At 41.6% G+C, this 20,950-nt stretch overlaps 1 protein-coding gene across 11 annotated transcripts in view; it reads left to right on the top strand.

Annotated features, from left to right (window-relative positions):
• DGKI (diacylglycerol kinase iota) overlaps window positions 1-20,950 on the top strand; it is a 483,473-nt gene that overhangs the window by 405,380 nt on the left and 57,143 nt on the right. For all 11 annotated transcript variants that reach the window (XM_040345697.1, XM_040345695.1, XM_040345698.1 and 8 more), the window contains 2 exons: window positions 1,027-1,052; window positions 10,188-10,225. In XM_040345697.1, coding sequence (XP_040201631.1) covers window positions 1,027-1,052; window positions 10,188-10,225 — 64 coding nt within the window. The remainder of the gene's footprint in view (window positions 1-1,026; window positions 1,053-10,187; window positions 10,226-20,950) is intronic.

The raw sequence follows: 20,950 nt of genomic DNA, 5'->3' as shown, positions 1-20,950 counted from the left end.
TATGTTTGGGTACAACGTTGCACGCCCGCGCAATTGTCAGTTAAAATAACGCAGTGCTATATCACAAAAAATCGTGGTAATTAAGGGGGTAAATCCTGTCGGGGCTGAAGTGGTTAAGGTAGGATTTACTAATAGTCAGTGGTATAACCACCACAGTTGGCACCTTGGACACTAGTAATGGGCAGAAAGATGGAAACCGTGATGATTTTCTGTATCTGAATATTTTTTGTATAATAATGTTGGTAAATAAAATAAATTGAAATGGTGTTTAATAGCAGGGCACATCGCCACAGCAAAAAAATAAATTATTTGTGTGCCCAATTAAAATTAAATCCAAAGATTTAATAGAGGTGGCAGCGGACTAATCTTATAGCAATATAATTCTCTAACCAACAGCGACTTCACAATACAATGGTCAGCCTAACAATACATGGACCCCCAAATGGGCAATGTGTAGGCAGCAAGCATTATAATGCATGGGCAAAAAACAGCCAAATGTGACAACGTGCAAATAACTTAGGTGACAAAATACCGACAACAAATGGCCAATTGTGACTATATGGGACAGCAAGCAAATGTGAAATATAAGCACAATTTGGATGATTTGATGACCATAATCTCTGCACTCTGTATTTAATGCAATCCTGGCATTTAATGCCCCTTTAAGATCTTTCTACTATTTTTGAAATCTGACCACACCCACTATTTGATGTGATTTGGAGTGTTTGTGTGGGGGAGGGGTTTTGGGGGGTCGTGGTTGAGTTCCAGCACCTATTGTTTGAAAAAAAAAACCTTTATGTAGTGGACAATGTACCCGACAGCAGCACACCCCAATGATGTGCTTTGTGGTGTGCTGTGTTATCAAAGAAAAAAGATCATTTCATGTGGGCCCCGTTATCTTAAGTGACCGCCTTTCTCTCATAAGATGGGGGCAGCTTCATTGGTAAATTCCAAACTAGGATCCAATCACTTCAGGAATATGTAGGTTATCATTTTCACTGACTGAATTCTCCTTTTGTGTTTCAGGTCCCCTGTCACTGCAGAAGAACAAGGTGAGATGCCATATTGAATGGTTGCTTTCGGGCTGGAAATAGCTAATATCTTTTGGCTTCTTTTGCTTTTGATATCTGTAGGATATCCATATAATGAAGTGACTCATTTGTACCCTTTTGTTCTAATTTAAAAAATATAGCACATTTTTTTCCCTTGAAAGTTTAAAGAGTTCCTGTCACAAATGTCAGTCTGATTATTCAGTATTACTCTAACTATGCAGGCTTACTTGGGAAGGATTTATTGTATAGCCCTGTACACACGGCCGGGATTCTCGTCAGGACGAGATACCTGACAAGATTTTCTTGCCGGCCGAGTGTACAGACGTATGATTCAAAAGAACCGTCGTTCTTTTGAATGGCACGAACGCGGTGATGTCATCAACTATGACGAGCATGCGCTCGTCACTTTCGATGCCATTGCCGCCATCTTGCTTCGCCCTACCTATGCCTTGGAAGCTACCGCGCATCCGTCAGTCATTTCGAGCATGCATGGGTTTCCATGGAGGCAGGTAAGTATACAGACGCTCGGGTTTCTCGTCAGGATAACACTGCCGAGAATCACAAGAAAATAGAGAGCAGGTCCTCTATTTTTCTCATCTAGATTCTGGGCAGTTTTCTCGGCGAGAAACCTCAAAGCCTCGTACACACGCACGGTGTACTCGGCAAGAAAGCTCTGCCAGCAGTTTTCTTGCCGAGAAAACCGTGCGTGTGTACGAGGCTTAAGTCCCTAACCTACATAGCTTTAATAAGCTTTAGCTGTAGTACCAGAAACGGTTGTTGCTTGTCAAAGGCCTGACCTCACAGGTACTCCTGATCCTAGATATCAGCATGAGATCTAAGGCACTGAATACTAGTTTCAGTAGATTTGAAATGATATTTGGTGATGTTACCACTGTGTCTTACTGTTCTCCTTGCTGAAAGCTCTGATATGAGGAAATAAATCCCTGCCTCTATCAAGATGGCTGCCTCTATTCAGAGACACAGTGCAAAACAATGTATGATTAATCAGTAATGGGGTAAAGGTCTCCTGCAGGGAGATCACAAGCAATGCTGGTGACCAGTCCTTTGCCTAATGCCTGGCTTTTTTAGGCACAGTTTCCAGAGTTCAGTTTCTCTTTAACTCCATGGGTTGGTGAAAACCTTACTAGCTGCCTTTAAATTGTTACCATCTAGTAGCAGGTTGTAGAAGAGTTTGCATGTCACTGACATGCTGACTAATCACTAAGCCTGGGAACTCAAGCATAGAGGTCTTACTACCAGAGTTCCCAAGAGATGTAGCAAAACCATTTGGGGTTGAAACCTTTAGCATCCAGCACAAAGACTAGAATCAAGGGTCAAGGTTGTGAGGAGTAACACACATGGAGATAAAGCATATTGTAGAATTTAAAGTCTACTTTATTTGTTAAAATCAGGTGCCAACACATTTGGGGGGGGTGGGGGGGGCAGAAGAACGCCTCCTTTTTTACAGCTAAAAATAAAAACAGTAAAAATAGAACAAATCCCTCAAAAACATATATTTGCACTTTATGTCCACTAGTTGAAAAATTAGTAAAGGTGATACTCTTGCGCTATGACTTTAAATAGTGTAACTAGACTGTCGCAAACACTGATTAGCAAATCTGTGGCTAAAAAGGTTCAATCAATAATAAAGTAGTGGTGTTATATCAAAAAAGTGTGGTCCATATGAATAAAATTGATGAATTCAATCAAAAACATAATATATACAGTATATACCTGCGTCACTTCCAGTGTGCCTATCGACGCGTATCGCCACGACCACGTGACTTCATCAGGGTGTGAAGCAGTAAGGTGAGCGTCTAGAGAACACTGAGGTGTGACAGCAACTTCAAAGAAATAGACACCAGTCACCTTATTAATCTTTGTTTGAAGAAGGAATTCATCTATTTTTTGACACTTGTGTCTTCACTTGAACTTTTTTAGTTTACACCAGTCACTGCACATACAGTATATGATTGGCACGTCTGTGGTCACTTTGCAGTTTAGTGTTATTTTAGTTACTGCTCTATTTAATTGTACTGTATATATATATATATATATATATATATATATATATATATATATATATATATATTATGTTTTTGATTGAATTCGTCCATTTTATTCATATTGACCACACTTTTTTGATATAACAACACTTGACAGCGCAACACCACTACTTTATTATTCATGTCCACTAGTTTCTGAATTATTTTAGAAATATATACCGTATTTATCGGCGAATAACACGCACAGGCGTATAACACGCACCCTAACTTTAAGAAGGAAGTTTCAGGAAAAAACTTTCCACAGTCCCCTGCGTATAACACGCAGGCACAGTTTACACTCTATTTTCAGGGTAAAAAAGTGAGTGTTATACGCCAATAAATACAGTATTTCAAACTCACTTTTTTGATGTTTGGATCTGCCCACCATGCCTGTCCTGCCAGCCACCTCTTGGTTTGTGCACCCATGCTGTAGGTATGGCCAGGTTATCCTGGGTTGTGCAATGCTAGGTATACAGCTATAATAACAGACAGGAACCACTGTCAGCATTATGGGGGTAGTGTTGATTCAGTGCTGGCTATTCAGCTGTATATGCCGGTACATTTTGAATTAGCATGTAAGCTTGTGGTCCCCCGCCAGAGCAAGCACCCCTGTGTGCTTGCTCCTATGGGTGCTTGTTTCACCTCGAAAGAAAGTGTAGAATGGCCTACTACTAGCAGGATCAACATATAGGGGATGATTTACTAAAGGCAAAGCAGTTGCTCCAGAGTTTAGTAAATGAGCAGAAGCTCTGCTGACTTCCATCATCCAATCATGTGCAAGCAAAGAAAGCTTTTTTTTTTTCTTGCTTTGGTTATTCTTTGCAAAGTGAAGCTTTACCTTGTTTACTAAGCTCTGGAGCAACTGTCCTTAAAACTAGGCTGGTAGGGGGCGTGTTGTAGGTAAATTATTGGTGACCCCATGTAAATGACGTGCTTTACGAACGGCGCATTGCCAGTATCACGTCGAATTTTCAAAGTAAATTACGCCCGCTCAATGCTTAGTCGACGTGAACGTAACCTACGCCCAGCCCCATTCACGGACGACTTACGCAAACGACTTAAAATACAACGCTGTTCGTACGTTTCCGACGTCCATACCTAACATGACTTACCCCTGCTTTATAAGGGTTAACTTTACGCCGGTCCGACGCCTTACGTAAACGGCGTATCTTGATACGCCGGGCGCGCGTACGTTCGTGAATCGGCGTATCTAGCTCATTTGCATATTCACAGCGGAAATATACGGAAGCGCCCCTAGCGGCTAGCGTAAATATGCACTTTAAGATACGACGGCGTAAGAGACTTACGCCGCTCGTATCTAGGCAACAGTGAGGCATATCTGATTCTATGAATTGGGCGCAGAGATGCGACGCCTCACACTCAGAGTTACGACGGCGTATCTGGAGATACGCCGTTGTAACTCCTTTGTGAATCCGGGCCTTTGTATTTTGGAAATGAAAAAAGTCACCCTGCGTGTGAACTGGCCTTTACATAACTCAGTCTCTCATTGTTGCTTCTACAGCAGCAGTAAAAACGTTAATCCCCTGATGACCACAAGAGGCAGTAAAACCCCACGCATTAACGCATTGCAGAATGCATCGATATTCACAAGACTTGCCATACATTATGCAGTGAAGGCAATTTCTCAAGAAATGCACGTCCTACTCCCCATGAGATATACAAAACTGTGATTTTCTGCTCCAGACCTCCCACCAGCACAGAAGTAAATAAATTAAAGCCAGGAAAAAGTAGATAAATTGCTTTCTTCTTCGGCGCTGAATTAGCAAAGTCCATTTTAGGGTGAGTTAACTAAGCAGGGCTTAGAATTTTCTAAGCTTTTTCCCAGCTATGAAACAAATAATTTAGTGCTGCACAGTAACTTAACCGATAAATGCAACTCCTGCATAACTCAATGTGTCCCCGTTTGCTTTGGCATTATTGCATCTGCACATAAATTCCTTTCAAGTAGGAGCCATCAATATCACAGACTGCAGTAGAAATCTTGGCGTTGAGATTGTTTACTACTAGCGGCAAGCGAAAGGCTGGCGTTCTGCATTGCAGCGAGAGGGGTTGAATGTACTGCTGACAAATACTTAAAATAAATGACTGACTCTAGGATGTTTCTTTGGATTATTAAAAGCATGATAATCTGACACTGGACTATAAAAATTAGAACAGAGGACCTTTTATTTGCCCACAACTGCCAATCACTATCCCAAGACAGGAACAGGATTGACCAGAAGGCTCTACCTACACCTTTTCTTGTGTTTTTTGATGCATTGACTTCTTTTGCATTAAAGCGGAGTTCCAGGCTATTTTTAATTTATTAAAAATCAGCAGCTACAAAAAGTATAGCTGCTGACTTTTAATAAACAGACACTTACCTGCTCCACGGTCCAGCGATTCCGCCACAGGGAGGCTCCCTCCTCTCCTTGGCGCCTCCATTGGAACTGTGGGCACCCGACCGTGACAGCTTGTGGCTTCACGGCCGGGCGCGCACTGCCCATTCGCGAGTCATGCTGCGCTCTAAGAGTGGATAGGCGATCTTCTTGGACCTGTCACGTGTCCCAGGAGATCGCCTAGAGGTAGGGGCTGCCTAAGAAGAGAAGGAGTTGCCTAGGTGGCCCGTAAGAAGTCCCCTTAAAAACGAAGAACCCACTCCCCCCTAAAAAAATTACATGCCAAATGTGGCATGTAAGGGGGCGAGGAATACTTAAAGCGGAAGTTTGAATCGGCCCTTAAAGCAGAGTTCCACCCAAAAATGGAGCTTCCGCTTTTCCGGTCCCCTCCCCCCACTCTGGTGTCATATTTGGCACCTTTCAGGTGAAAGGGGCGAGCAGATACCTGTGTAATACAGGTATTCTGCTACCACTTCCGGGCATAGATACCCGATACCTCTTCTGGGAGACACACAAGTCCGGAATTCACTTCCTGAATTCCCTTATCGAAGATGGTGGCGGCAGCAACCGAGAGCCGAGGGAGAGATCGGCTTTGGGTGCCGACATCGCAGACGCCCTGGACAGGTAAGTGACCTTATTTTAAAAGTCAGCAGCTGCAGTATTTGTAGCTGCTGACTTAAAAAAAAAAAAAATCGGCGGACCTCCACTTTAATAAGCCTCAATACAAGACAAACTGGGGATGATTTACTAAAGACAAATAGACTGTGCACTTTGCAAACTACAGTTGCAGTTGCTCCAAATCTTATTGAATGAGGTAAAGCTTCACTTTGCAAAGAATACCCAATCACGTGCAAGGAAAATAAAACAAAAATAGCATTTGTGCTTGCACATAATTGGAGGATGGAAGTCAACAGAACTTCTGCCGAATTGCACTCCTGTGACCCAGAGAAGCCCAGCCTAAAAAGCTCAGACTGGACTTTTCCTTTAACCTACATGTGTTGAGGTGCATTAAAGTGCATTACCTAGTACTGTATATGAGGGTTCAGGTCCATTCCAAATCGCAATGCAGTTATGCCTATATACAGTGATAAAGCGGGAGATAGCCAAGAACAACAGACCAAACAACAAACTTTTAGGAAAGCCATTTCGTTTTAAGGTACATTTCACATAATATGCGTGCTAGTATGTGATACACACTAGCACATTATGCCATTGCCGTGCAGGATTAAAAAAAAAAAAAGAGCACTATTATTGCTACAGCATACAGACACCTTTCTAGGCAGACTTTCTACAACATTTTGAAGTGTGTCTGTAGAATGTGTGCCAGTTCAGCCAAAAGAACATTTGGGAGGTCAGGCACCTTATCTTGGATGTAAAGACCTGGCTCACAATCAGCATTCCAATTTATCCCAAAAGTGTTCAGTAGGGTAGGGTTCAAGGCTCTGTGCAGGCCACACGAGTTCCCTCACACTAAGTTAGTCAAACTATGTCTTTGTGGAGCTGGCTTTGTGCACAGGGGCAAAGTCATGCTTGAACAGAAAAAAAGCCTTCCTCAAACTGTTGCCAGTGCTAGAAATGTATGTGTATGTTACAGCATTAAAGCCTTCCCTTCCCTTGAAGGGAAAAAAAACTAATCCAAATAGCTGCAAACTTAAAGTGGTTGTGAACCCCATTCATGAAATTTGACCTCGGCACATATACAGTTGTGCTCATAAGTTTACATACCCTGGCAGAATGTATGCTTTCTTGGCCATTTTTCAGAGAATATGAATGATAACACAAAAACATTTCTTTCGCTCATGGTTAGTGTTTGGCTGAAGCTGTTTATCATTAACCAATTGTGTTTACTTTTTTAAATCACAATGACAAGAGAAACTACCCAAATGACCCTAATTAAAAGTTTACATACCCTGGTGATTTTGGCCTGATAACATGCACACAAGTTGACACAAAGGGGTTTGAATGGCTATTAAAGGGAACCATCCTCACCTCATCTGTTTGCTTGTAATTACTGTGTGAGTATAAAAGGTCAATTTGTTTCTGGACTCCTGACAGACCCTTGCATCTTTCATCCAGTGCTGCACTGACGTTTCTGGATTCTTTCATGGGGAAAGCAAAAGAATTGTCAAAGGATCTGCGGGAAAAGGTAGATGAACTGTATAAAACAGGAAAGGGATAGAAAAAGATATCCAAGGGATTGAGAATGCCAATCAGCAGTGTTCAAACCCTAATTAAGAAGTGGAAAAAGAGGGGTTCTGTTGAAACCAAACCACGGTCAGGTAGACCAACTAAAATTTCAGCCACAACTGCCAGGGAAATTGTTCGGAATGCAAAGAAAAACCCCAAAATAACTTCAGGTGAAATACAGGACTCTATGAAAACATGTGGTGTGTTTTTTTTCAAGATGCACAACAAGGAGGCACTTGAAGAAAGATGGGCTGCATGGTCCAGTCACCAGAAGAAAGCCATTACTACGCAAATGCTACAAAGTATCCCGCTTGCAATACGCCAAACAGCACAGAGACAAGCCTCAAACCTTCTGGCACAAAGTAATTTGGAGTGATGAGACCGAAATATATATTTTTTTTGGCCACAACGATAACCGCTTCATTTGGAGAAGAGTCAACAAGGCCTATGATGAAAGGTCCACCATTCCTACTGTGAAACACGAGGTGGATCGCTGATGTTTTGGGGATGTGTGAGCTACAAAGTTACACAACATTTGGTCAAAATTGTTGGCAAGATAAATGCAGTATGTTATCAAAAAAATACCGGAGGAACTTTTGCATTCATCAGCCAGGAAGCTGCACATGAGACGTACTTGGACATTCCAACATGACAATGATCCAAAACACAAGGCCAAGTCAACATGTCATTGGCTACAGCAGAATAAAGTGAAGGTTCTGGAGTGGCCATCTCAGTCTCCTGACCTCAATATCATTGAGTTACTCTGGGGAGATCTCAAACGTGCAATTCATGCAAGACAGCCCAAGAATTTACAGGAACTGGAGGCTTTTTGCCAAGAGGAATGGGCAGATTTACCATCTGAGAAGATAAAGAGATGTTAAAGGGGGCAATACACTGTATTAAGGACTGGGGTATGTAAACTTTTGATCAGGGTCATTTGGGTAGTTTCTGTTGTCATTACGATTTAAAAAGAGTAAACAAAGTTGATTGATAATAAATGGCTTCAGCCAAACACTACCCATGAGTGAAAGAAAAGTTTTTGTGTTATCATTCATATTCTCTGAAAAACGGCCAAGAAATCCTAAATTCTGCCAGGATATGTTAACCACTTAAGCCCCAGACCATTTGACTGGCCAAGGACCAAGCCACTTTTTGCGATTCGGCACTGCGTCTCTTAAACTGACAATTGCGCGGTCGTGCGACGTGGCTTCCAAACAAAATTGATGTCCTTTTTTCCCCACAAATAGAGCTTTCTTTTGGTGGTATTTGATCACCTCTGCAGGTTTTTATTTGTTGCGCTATAAACAAAAATAAAATGATAATTTTGAAAAAAAAAAAAATATCTTGTACTTTTTGCTATAATAAATATCCCCATTTTTTTTTAAAAAAAAAGCAAATTTTTTTCTCAGTTTAGCCGATATGTATTCTTCTACATATTTTTGGTAAATAAAATCGCAATAAGCGTATATTGATTGATTTGCGCAAAAGTTATAGCATCTACAAAATAGAGGATAGTTTTATGGCATTTTTATTATTCGTTTTTTTTTTACTAGTAATGGCAGAAAACTGCGGTTTTTATTGTGACTGCAACTTTATGGTGGACACATTGGACATTTTTGACACATTTTTGGGACCGTGGTCATTTTTACAGCGATCAGTGCTATAAAAATGCACTGATTAATGTAAAAATTAGAAGAGGTTAACTACTAGGTGGCATTAAAGGGGTCAAGTGTGTCCTAGGGAGTGATTCTAACTGTAAGGGAGAGGAGCTACCGGTGACACGTCACAGATCACTTTTCCTGATCACAGGGAACAGTAGATCAGTAACATGTCACTGGGTATATTGGAGGGTTTACAACCACTTTAATTAGGTGAGCTAACAGAACGGTGACTTTCCTGCATTTAAATCACAAGGAGGGTTGTTAGCCATTCCAGCAGGACTGCATAATCTATGCCCACCTCTCCTTGTCCCTTTTCCACATGCATGCAATTATTCCCTTCACAGCAAAATAGTGCTGCTGCCTTGACTCCCAAGAGAATGCCCACACACTACATGTGAAGAAAGCGCTCTTGAGAGATGTAGTTCTGGGGGCTGTGCCTAAATCAACAAGAACTGAGCTCTCAGTAGCTGTTCCTGCAAGGTTTTTACAAGCCTGGGGATGACGTCACAGAAGTAATAGAAGTTTTTTTTTTTAATGACAGGAAAAGGGAAAAGAACATACAGTATTGTTACAACTACACTCTAATGGGCAGCAAATACAGTATTCCTTCAGTGATTAAGGCCCAGTATGTTATTGGATTGTAGAGGAACCAAAACACCCAACAAACATTAACAAAATATTCAAACTCCATGCACATGTTTTGGTTGAATTTAAATCTGAAATGACTAGATACGCACATGCATATAGCCCAATAAGGATTTCACATCTGTCTTTATAGTATGCGCTAAATATGTGTGTAAGTGGAAAATAAATAGCCCTTTATTTCTTCTACTTGTATTTTAGCCCTCCTTGAAGCTGTTCTTGATGGTGACCTCGACAAGGTAAGATATCTTGTAGTAAATAGCACATATGTTTTGAAGCTAAACTCTCAACAGTGTAAAAACAGCAATTTGCACACTTATGCATTTAATATAAAAAAAATATATATTTTTTAATGCACCTAGTATAAATACCTGCTTGTTTTTATATTAGCCTCCTGTAATTTCCTGCTTATTAGCACTGCCTCGTTTTAACTGACAATTGCGCAGTTGTGCGACGATGTACCGAAACAAAATTGATGTCCTTTTTTTTCCCACAAATAGAGCTTTCTTTTGGTGGTATATGATTTCCTCTGCGGTTTTTATTTTTTGCACTATGAACAAGAAAAGAGCAACAATTTTGAAAAATATATATATATATTTTTCTTTTTGCTATAATAAATATCCCACATTTATTAATTTTAAACAAATTTCTTCATCAGTTTAGGTTGATACGTATTCTTCTACATATTTTTGGTAAAAAAAAATTGCAATAAGCGTATATTGATTGGTTTGCACAACAATTATAGCGTCTACAAAATAGGGAATAGATTTATGGCTTTTTATTATTATTTTTTTACTAGTAATGGCGGTGATCTTTTATCAGGACTGTGACATTGCAGGGGACTGATGGGACACTTTTTTGGGACCATTGACATTTATACAGTGATCAGAGCTAAAAATAGCCACTGATTACTGTGTAAATTACACTGGTAGGGAAGGGGTTAACACTAGGGGGTGATCAAGGGGTTAACTGTGTTCCTTATGAGTGTTTCTAACTGTGGGGGGTGTGTGCTTACTGGGACATGACAGCGATCACTGTTCCCGACCACTGGGAACAGTAGATCCCTGTCATGTCACCTGTCAGAATGAGGAAATGCCTTGTTTACACAGGCATTTCCCTGTTCAGCCTGTGTACAAGGCAATTGCAGGCCATCGGAGGACATCAAGCCCTCTTGACCCGCGGGCGCGCTCCCACAGCATGCAGCGCGCGCAGCTGCCCATAACTATGACGATTCGCGCAGGAGAGCCACTGTGCCGCCGTCAAGTGGCGGCCGGTAATAAAGTGGTTAAAATAGGGAAGAGAGAGGACCCTATGTGCACCTGATGCTTAAGAGATCATGGTGACTTGATCCATATCTTATGGAGATGCCCGAAATTACATATATATTGGGGAAGGTAGTGGACACTCTTGGTGGTCGAGTGTTCCAAGTCGATCTTCATACCAATCCCAAACTTTGTCTATTGGGCATAGTGGATGATCTTCAAGTAGAGGAAGTTACTAAACAAGCTTTAGCAAGGGATTTTGTTTCAGGCCCGTATTCTGTTTCTTAGACACTGGAAGTCAGTGGACCCTCCAACCTGGACGGAGTGGGTAGCCCAAATGGGTAACACATTACGTCTGGAAAAATATATTTACCAACACAGAGGCTTCTCTGGAAAGTACCAGGCGGTTTGGTCTTCTTGGTTGGACCAGCCAAGCATATCCCCAGTAGATTTAATCCTAGACAGACTTTTGTGAGATAATTGATGTTCTGATTGATAGAGGTATTTTTGGAAAAATAAATCGAAAACAAAATCACTTTTGTGATGATGTGACAAATACTGAGGCCTCATGCAAACTGGACGTTAAAATAACGTTATAAAAACGCCAGTAGCTTTAATGTTGGTTTGTGGCATAGCCATGCAAATTGTAACATCTATGGAAAATACATTTGTTTGTATTTTGTTGTATGATCTAAATAAACTTTTTATTTTGAGATAAAAAATAAATAAATCATTATACGCATTTAAGTGTGTTTAGAAATACACTGTAAATGCTTATAATTTGCTAGTGTGAATTAGGCCTGACAGTGTGCTGCGGCTCCTTCACTGCTTAATCAGCAGGCTGATGGTGTTTTTTTTTCCCACCAAGCTGTACAGCTCCAAATTACCAATCCTTTTGTAGGTAAACCAGTTCCCATTCAGTATATAGGCTGTGTGTTTTTACTACCTGCCTGGTACACACAGAACACAAATAATTCCTTAAAAGTATTACTAAATACCTTTTTTTTTATTTTGGATAAAGATTCCTTTAATTTGCAGGGATTACCTCTCACTTCCTGTTTGGCTGGGACAAGAAGTGAAGGGAAATCTCCACAATGGGACACAGGTGGCAAAAAAAATCTGACAGAGGTTATAACTCCCCCTTACTCTATCTAAATTTTTTTTTAAAAAAATTGCCTTTAGTTCTACATTAAGGCTCGGTTCACATATATGCAAATCGGATGTGTTTTGAACCGTATCCGATTCGCATAACATGTGAATTGGACCGGCTTTTAATGGGCTTGGTTCACACATGCCCGGGACGGCCATGATCCCAATTTGAGTCCTGTGCGATCTTGGGCTCCGGTTCAGGTGCAAATTCAATGAAAAATTTGCACCTGGACCGGTGAACGAAACCGCTCCGGACTGAAAACCGCAGCCGGACATGTGTGAACCTAGCCTTAAAGGGGTTGTAAATCTGAGTCATGGAATTTGAGCAAAGCACATATATCTGTAATGTTGACTTATCTCTCTCTAGAGCTCCAAGTGTTGTTTCTTTCTGGTGTTTCATTCCTGTTATCAGCATGAGTCACTTCTGAGAAGTTTGACACATGAGATAAATTTGTGGTGGGGAGAGAGAGCTCAGAACGGGGCTAAACAGGAAGTAGCTGCACTGAGGCTGCAGGAGATCAGCAGCACTGGGATTTAAGAAAGGAAGAATTAAGGAAGCAAACGGTATTTTATTTAAAAATTGCAATTGTTTATATTAAAAGTGCTTTAGGCTCCATTCACAATTATGTGGCTTAATAATCATGGGATTTGCAACTTTATAGTGTGAATTGTGGGGGACTGCGGGCATGGGGCTTATCGGAATCTGGAAGCCCCTTTTGACATGGGGGCTTCCAGATCCCTACCCCCCTTATGTGAATGAGTATGGGGTACATATTACCCCAACACAACACAAGTTTTTTATAAAAAAAATTCCCAGTGTAGATCCATCACCACCGCTGGACCTGGAAAAAGAAAAGAAAACCCCCCAGTCCCTACTAAGGCTCTGCCAGCTCTTACATAACTAAAGGGCAGGGCTTGTGATGTCATCGACAGAGGGCATGCTGGGTCAGTGACATCACAAGGGGGCATTGCCATCTAGTGACATTACTGGGAGGCCCCTACCTTATTTAGCTGTCAGGCGGCAGGAGCCTTTGCCAGAACCGGAGTTTCTTTTTTGGGGTCAGCTGTGGCGGCAGACGTCGTGACTGATGATGGATCTACACTGGGGGACATTTTTTTATATATAAAGGAATTGTCAAAAACTGCCTACTGTCATGTTTTACACTACACTTTTTTTGGTGAATGAGTAGGGTATGCTCCCCTACTCATTCACATGGGGGGGTTGGATCTGGGGGTTCCAGGATCCCTGCCCCCCTCCGCCCGCAGACCCCCCAGAACCACCAGGCAGGGTTGTGGGGAACAGGCCATTGTCCCAAACAACATGGACAAAGTGCTTTGGGGGGGCAGAGAAAGAAACGTCATAGGGTTCCCCCCAAAATCCACCCCAGACACTTATCAGGGCATGCAGCCTGGCAGGTCTGGAAAATGGGGGGGATGAGTGAGCACCCCCCTTCTGAACTGTACCAGGTAACATGCCCTTAAAATGGGGGGTCCTTTCCTGACCTGCCGGGCTGTATGCTCGGATAAGGATCTGGTATGAATTTTGGGGGGGCCCCAAACCATTTTTTTTTTTTTATTTTGGCACGGGGTCCCTTTAGAGCCTGGTATAGATGGGGGGGACCCCATACAGTTTTTTTCTTTATTTTTTCATTGCCGGCAATCTTATGTTTTATTCAGCTGTCAGTGCTGAAACCCACTAACAGTTGATGAGTCATCGGTTGTTAAAGACGCGGTGGCCAGCTTCCTGGCCCGCTCCTTAACAACCAGCTATTCATCACACAGAATTCGGATCAGTCGATACATTTTGGACCGATTAGAATTCCAATCGTTGTGAAAATTTGGAATTCATTTGAAAACGAATAAAGGAAATTAAACCAAAACAAACTGCACATGTCTAAAAGTCGCATACAATTCGCATGTATATCATGCAGGTGCAACTTTCATGCAAGGGTTTACATGAAAGTCGGACCAAAAGTAGTGCAGGAAGTACTTTAAAGTCGCTGCAACTTTAAGTCGCACAGATATAAATAGTACTCATTGGTAAACATGGGGTGCGAGTCCAAAGTTGAACGAGTGTGAATGGGGCCTTAGAACAAAAATATTATAGTTAGGGTTTACATCAGTCGGCTTCCTCCACTAGATATAAGCACACCAAAATGAGTGTTTGTATTGTGTTTGTCATAAAATGTCTACCTCCAGCCTATGTGTAGATCTGCCAGGTCAATCCATGCAACTTGTTTATTACAAAATGGCTCCCTCCTGTGTGCATAGCACCTAAAATGGCTCCCCCCCTCTAGTAAGTCTTCGTAACAGTGTGAAGCTCACCGAAACACAGCGGGCACATAAAACCTTATTGCTTTCAGCTATAAAACTAATACTTTTTGTAATATGTCCTAAAACACAAGGATCATCCCAGCTATTACAAGAAAAATAGGTCTTTGAATGTAAGCCTTCCACGTCCTTCATTCTACTCTGCAGAGACGGATGTGGCGGTATGAAGAAAAGTTTAGCTAAAAGAGCAAAATAAAAAGCTTATTGTACGGCCAGCGAGCAGACAGCCGGGAACAGATTGATTCTGGGAGCCCAGCCAGGAATGTGAAGAAAGATGATAAGATTTTGTAAGATTTATTAGAGAAGCAGGAATCCTTGTAACAATTATTGCGAAGAAGAAAAGATTACACAGGGAGGATCAGAAGGACAAAGTGCCTGATGGTTTTGGAGTAATATATTCATTTATCTCTTTATCAGCCTCTTTTCATGTTCCTAGGGTATGTCATTATCACGGACAAACGCCATAAATTGCTCGGTACCAGGCCGTGCCATTGTAGGCCCAACTGTCATGTTTAAAGGAAAACTGTCAGGACAATATATGTTCCCGATGCCTTGAGTAAAACTGACAGTAATAGAACTTTCTGGAGTCTATAAAGAGATTTTTGTTTCAGAATGTATGTTTTCTGCAGAGCTGTTATGTTTAAAAGTCTAAAAAAAAGGGTGTTGAAATGTGGCATCCAGCAGTGGGCATGTCTAATACCTGCTAGGACCTCCCTGAGTCTCTTCAATGCCAAAATTCTCAAAAGACTGTGTGTGCAAGGAAAAGAGCACAACAAGCAGAACATATAAAATGTAGATTCAATTTTTATGCAGACTTCATTGTAGAAAAAAAAAAAGCCAATGCATTTTGGGGGTTCAAAGGGTCCCCCTTTATCCAAGCTTGATACTATTGAACAAGGCATATACTGGACTGATACATTTGGAGGGATCCTGAGGGGTAATTAGTATGATTACTCCTGATGTCAGTTACGCATGAGGAGCAATCATACTATAATTTACCCCTGAGGATCCTGTCATGTACCTGGTCAGTGAGCCTGACATGCAGAGGAAGGCCTCTCGTACAGCTCGGGCTAGGGGCCACTGGTAGCGAGACAGCAGCCACAGGGCAAGGCATGGTATGAGTGCCTGTGATCAGTCCAGTAGTCTGCGTGGCAGCAGGTGGATGTGGCAGCAGATGAGCTGGCACGGAGCTTGGCTGGCAGCAGACTATAGTAGGCAGCTGAAGGCAGGTGCCAGATGAGCGCTTGCTGGACTAAAGAGCTGTAGCAGGCTTGATGAGCAACATGCGGGGTCAGACAAGCCAGATTAGTAATGGTCAGATCAGGCATAGACGGCAGACAGCAGAATAGTCAAGTCACAAGCCAATTCAGGTAGATCAAGCAGAAACAGGAGGCAGAAGCAGAATCTAGAGACAAGCCGAGGTTGGGTCAGGTAGCAGACAAATGCAGGGCAAAAGTAAGCCGGGTCAGGATCAGAGGTCAAACACAGGAATCAGGGAACAACACACAGAAGCTGCAGACCAAACAGCAATGAGCCTACATTGAAGCCTTTTTAAATAGTCAGTTTGAACCCCTGAAACACATTACACTGCATGACATTTTGAATCTGGACTTATACATTCTGATTCTTGTGATTTCCCCCCATGCACACCTGAACCCTGCTAAAGGAAATAACCTATTTTCAGCCACCACTTCTGTGAGAGCTGCCTGATGAGAATCATTTCTTCTACACTGCTTAAAGCCCAACCCTTGGCACAACAAAAGCATACCTTTGCAGCCCACCCCCCATGCAAACACAATGCAAATGCTTGTTAAGTCTAGGGGTGCAGAAATAAGGAATAATACTTTCCACCAGCTGTTTGACTGGTCCTGCAAAGTCCCCTCTCTAGTGCACTCCCAACCATGGTCACACTCCTGCCTTCTTTACATACAATGTGGGGGGTTAATAGCCCTGCATTGTAAGTGGTGATGCCAAGGGACCACTGACAAACTGGAACTTCAGGCAGAACATCAGAGCACTGGAGCAAGTAATAAAGTAAGTAATACTACCTCTTCACAAGCATTTAACCCTTTCAGTGTGGGGATCCCCACTGCAAAGGTAAGTTTTGTCTGATTCTTGGAGTTGGGCTTTAAGGCCTGACTGAGAACAGTTACTGCTTCAAGAGATCCAGTGCCACACATTTCTTCTACTTCCCTAAAGTTCACAATAGTAGCAGTGAATTAATTCAAGTGAGGTCTCAGCACTAGGCGTTCCCTTCTTCTTGTGCACCTACTGTCTGTTTACATTAGAGGTTAGTAGGCTGGTAGGTTACCAAGCCACTGTTGGGAGGACGCAATGGAGCTACAAATGAAAATCTTCTGCTGTAAACTTTGAGGATAAATTACTCCATATTGCCTACAACTACAAAAGTCAGTGAAGATTTGTTCAAAAAAGTATTTACTGCTTATTTAAAATATTTACATTTCCATATCTTGGCCACCATTGTACTTACCCTTTCACAGCCAGACCAATTTTTCAATGTTTTACAAACAAGAGGAGCTCTAGAATTAATAGAATTACAATGAAAATTGTACATAGTCGATACATTAAAAGCCTTTAACAGCTCATCTGTTTGGAGGTTAATAAAGGCCCTAAAACATCTCCTCTCTTTCTTGGTGTCTGATGTTATTTGACGTGTGTTGCACAATCTGCATTTTCATATGCAAGTGCATCCTGGTTGCACATATGTATTCAATGGTCATTTAAAAAAAAAAAAATACTTTAAATATATATAATTTTTCTAAACACATTTATATTGTTGTTTCATTTATTGTGTATGTAAAGCCAGGGTTTTACTTAACACCTGTGTGAGAATAATTGTAAACAGGAATTGTTGTCCGACAAACTCAAAAGAAGAACATAAATCCAGAAAGTCAACGTAGATAGATAATAACCTTTCGAAATGGGAGGCACAAGCATAGCAGTATTTCTCTGCAATCTTAGCTTGAGTTAAAATCTTAAGTGGTTCTGATGTCAAAAAAAGACACTAGTCCTAGAGTTGCAACAGGAAATTAAAGAAAATCTCCTCAACGTGAATGAATTCCCAACTTAGGCTTCATGTGCACTAGCAGCTCCTCAACTTGAGTTTAGGAATTTTTGACGTTTTGTTTGCCAAAGCTCCTAAACTCAACTCCATATAAGCCTATGTGTCCAAACAAAGAAATGATCAGTCTATAATTAAATGGTAGGTTTATTTTAACAGTGAGAGACAGAATAACAAAAATATCCAGAAAGATGCATTGCAAAAAAGGTATTTAAAATCAAATCTATTTTTTGGCAATAACATGTTGTGGCCAGATTTTTGCCAGTCACAGGCTATGTCACACCCCTCCAGCCTGTGTCTTAGAATAAGACACAGATGAGGCCTCCGTTAATCTACATATCCCACCCTTATTGTGTTTAGCTGGTTAGTGGCAATGGAGGAGGAGGGAGGAAGTGGGCTGTCATTTACCACTGTTTATACATGTGTGACTCTATAGCAGGGGTACCAAATTAAAATTCAAGGGGGTCCGGTCAGTAAAATTTTCTTTCGGCAGAGGTCCGAGTGTTATATTGGTGATGACTCGGATCCTTTACATCACAGCCTCTCATGCACGTCACAATTGTTTTCTGATACCTTTGTTTTACTAGGGCAGAAAAACATAGATCTCTGCACAAGTGTGACCAAGCCCTTACATCAGTGCCCTCAGTCCCCCCTTAACAGCACAACTCTCCCCTTTATATCACAGTCCCCACTCCACTACAGACCCACTCCATCACAGTCCGACTGTCCCTTTCATCAACTCAGCATTCCCCCTCCCCACACTTCCCGACCTTAGTCACACAAGCCGGGAAACACGCATGGCAGCTCCAGACAAGGGGGCGGGACTTTTCAAGTTAAAGGCGGGTGATTGGTTGCTAGCATAGGGAGGAAATGCCCTGTATAGAGACTCACTGAAAACTGAGCATGTGCAGAGTTGCCACTACAGGTGCAAAGTCCCTAGCTGCATTGGGGACATGAACAGAAGGTGGAGACTGAAAGCAGCAGGATCAACCAGGCCTTTTGCAGAAAACAAATCTCATAGTAACTGAATGAGTAAAAACAGCATGTAATACACCATTTATTATTAGCTTTTTATGATGTAGATTTAGTGACACTAAGTTGGCCATACGTGGATCGAAATTAGCCCAGTTCAGCAGGTACTGCCCAAATTTCGATGCATCAATGACCATTCCTGTTCATAAGAAGTTAATCGATTGACTTCTCATGAACGATCCTGCTGAAAAATTTCCATTCATTCAGCACTTGCAACCAATTGGCTGCAGCGCTGATCAGTGTATTTGCATGACGGGGGAGTTGGCTGTCCAAATACAATGACCCAGCAGGGAGGATTCATGCATTCACCTTGAATGTGTGAAGGGGAAATCAATTTAATTTTATTTGTTCAGTCATCTGGTTGAATGAAAAAAACAGAGCCATGCATGGTCAGCTTTAGACAGTCATTATAACATGTGTCCAGAAGATTTCCCTTGACCTATTGTTCTTGGTATAGAGAGGTGAATCCAGTCAACGGGGATGCAGACTGCAAAAAAAAACCTGACAAAGTTATAACTTTTCTACTCTAAAATGTTGCCTTTATATACACATTAGCTGTATTACTCTATATCACAAGGGGCAGTTTTGCATGGGCCCTCTAAATTCATGTGACCAGGAGCAATTGTGCTTTTTAAACTCACTGTATTTGAAACTAACCTTTGCAGGTCAGAACTAATGTCAAAAAAAGACAATAATAAACAGAAATGCATATATGAAAAACAACAAAAAAAAAATAATATAAATTATGTTGTGATAACAACATGCTATGTAATCAATTATATGACACCCATGTGAAGCAGAATCCAAGTGCAGATACACCAATATACCGATACAGTTCTCAGATATAAAGTACATGAAAGGTTGAAAAACTCCTCATGAGTATTCAGACGGGAGAAATGAGCATCCAATCACCAATAAGGTCTCCAAAATGTGACACCACCATCTTAGTATATATGCAGGCTTACCAAAAATTGTGGACTCTCTAACTAAATTGTGGCCAAACACCCTGGCCTGGGTATTCACAGGACTCTCCCACAAGGTCCACTCTGGGTTAAGCGTATGGGCTGTACTTCTTATCGCTGCTCTTATCATTGTTGGGACTGGCAGCAGAGGAGCTTCTTTCTTTATGTCGATTGCAGCCTCGTTTGGGTACCATCGCAATAAGAAGTACACCCCGTACCCTCAACCCAGAGTGGACCTTGTGGGAGAGTCCTGTTAATACCCCGGCCAGGGTGTTTGGCCACATGCTTATCTGACCTCTCTTCAGAGCAGGGGTGCCAAACTTAATTTTAAAATGGGCCGCATCAGCATTATGATTGTCCTCAAAAGGGCCGGTTGTATCTGTAAGATTATATGTTTAGCGCATCCCCTCTCCTTACATTAGATGTCAAGAGCCACCCCACCATGAGACGTTGTGTCCCCTACATCACAGTGCACCCCCTCCTTATGCTGCTGCCGAGAAGAAGCTGGATGCATTGCTTGAAAGTAGGGGGTCTGGAGGAGGACCAGAGGAGGGCTGGAGCTCTCCTGCAGCTGCAGGAGAGGTGCGAGGGCCCGCAGGCCTTGTGTTTGACACCTGTGCTTTAGAGGATGCACTATTCTTGGTAAGCCTGCATCTATACTAAGGTAGTGTTGTTATGTTTAAGAGACCTCAGACCTTATTGGTATATATATATATATATATATATATATATATATTCTCTAATCTACCACTGCAGTATTAGCTTTACTTATCCTGGACAAACACTGTTTCAAGATATCAGTTTTGTGCCATTTGAAGTGCTTCTACCTTTCCATGGATGAGTGTTTTTAATGGTTTTAATAAAGTATTTTATGATGGTGAGCACTATGCTTTTTGGAGGTTGAAAGTTAAATACTTACCCTGTATAGTCTTACCTTTTGAGTTACGCGTGAAAGCTAGGCTTTGCAGTTCCTCCATCCCATCCAGCCATATACAGTGTTTTACAAAAGTGAGTACACCCCTCACATTTTTGTAGATATTTTATTATATATTTTCATGTGACAATACTGAAGAAATGAAATGACACTTTGCTACAATATAAAGTAGTGAGTGTACAGCCTGTATTATGCCGCGTACACACAGTCGG

The sequence above is a fragment of the Rana temporaria genome, chromosome 3, assembly GCF_905171775.1.
Source record: "Rana temporaria chromosome 3, aRanTem1.1, whole genome shotgun sequence".
NCBI classification, from domain to species: Eukaryota; Metazoa; Chordata; class Amphibia; order Anura; family Ranidae; genus Rana; species Rana temporaria.
This window is presented reverse-complemented; position numbering and strand designations above follow the sequence as displayed.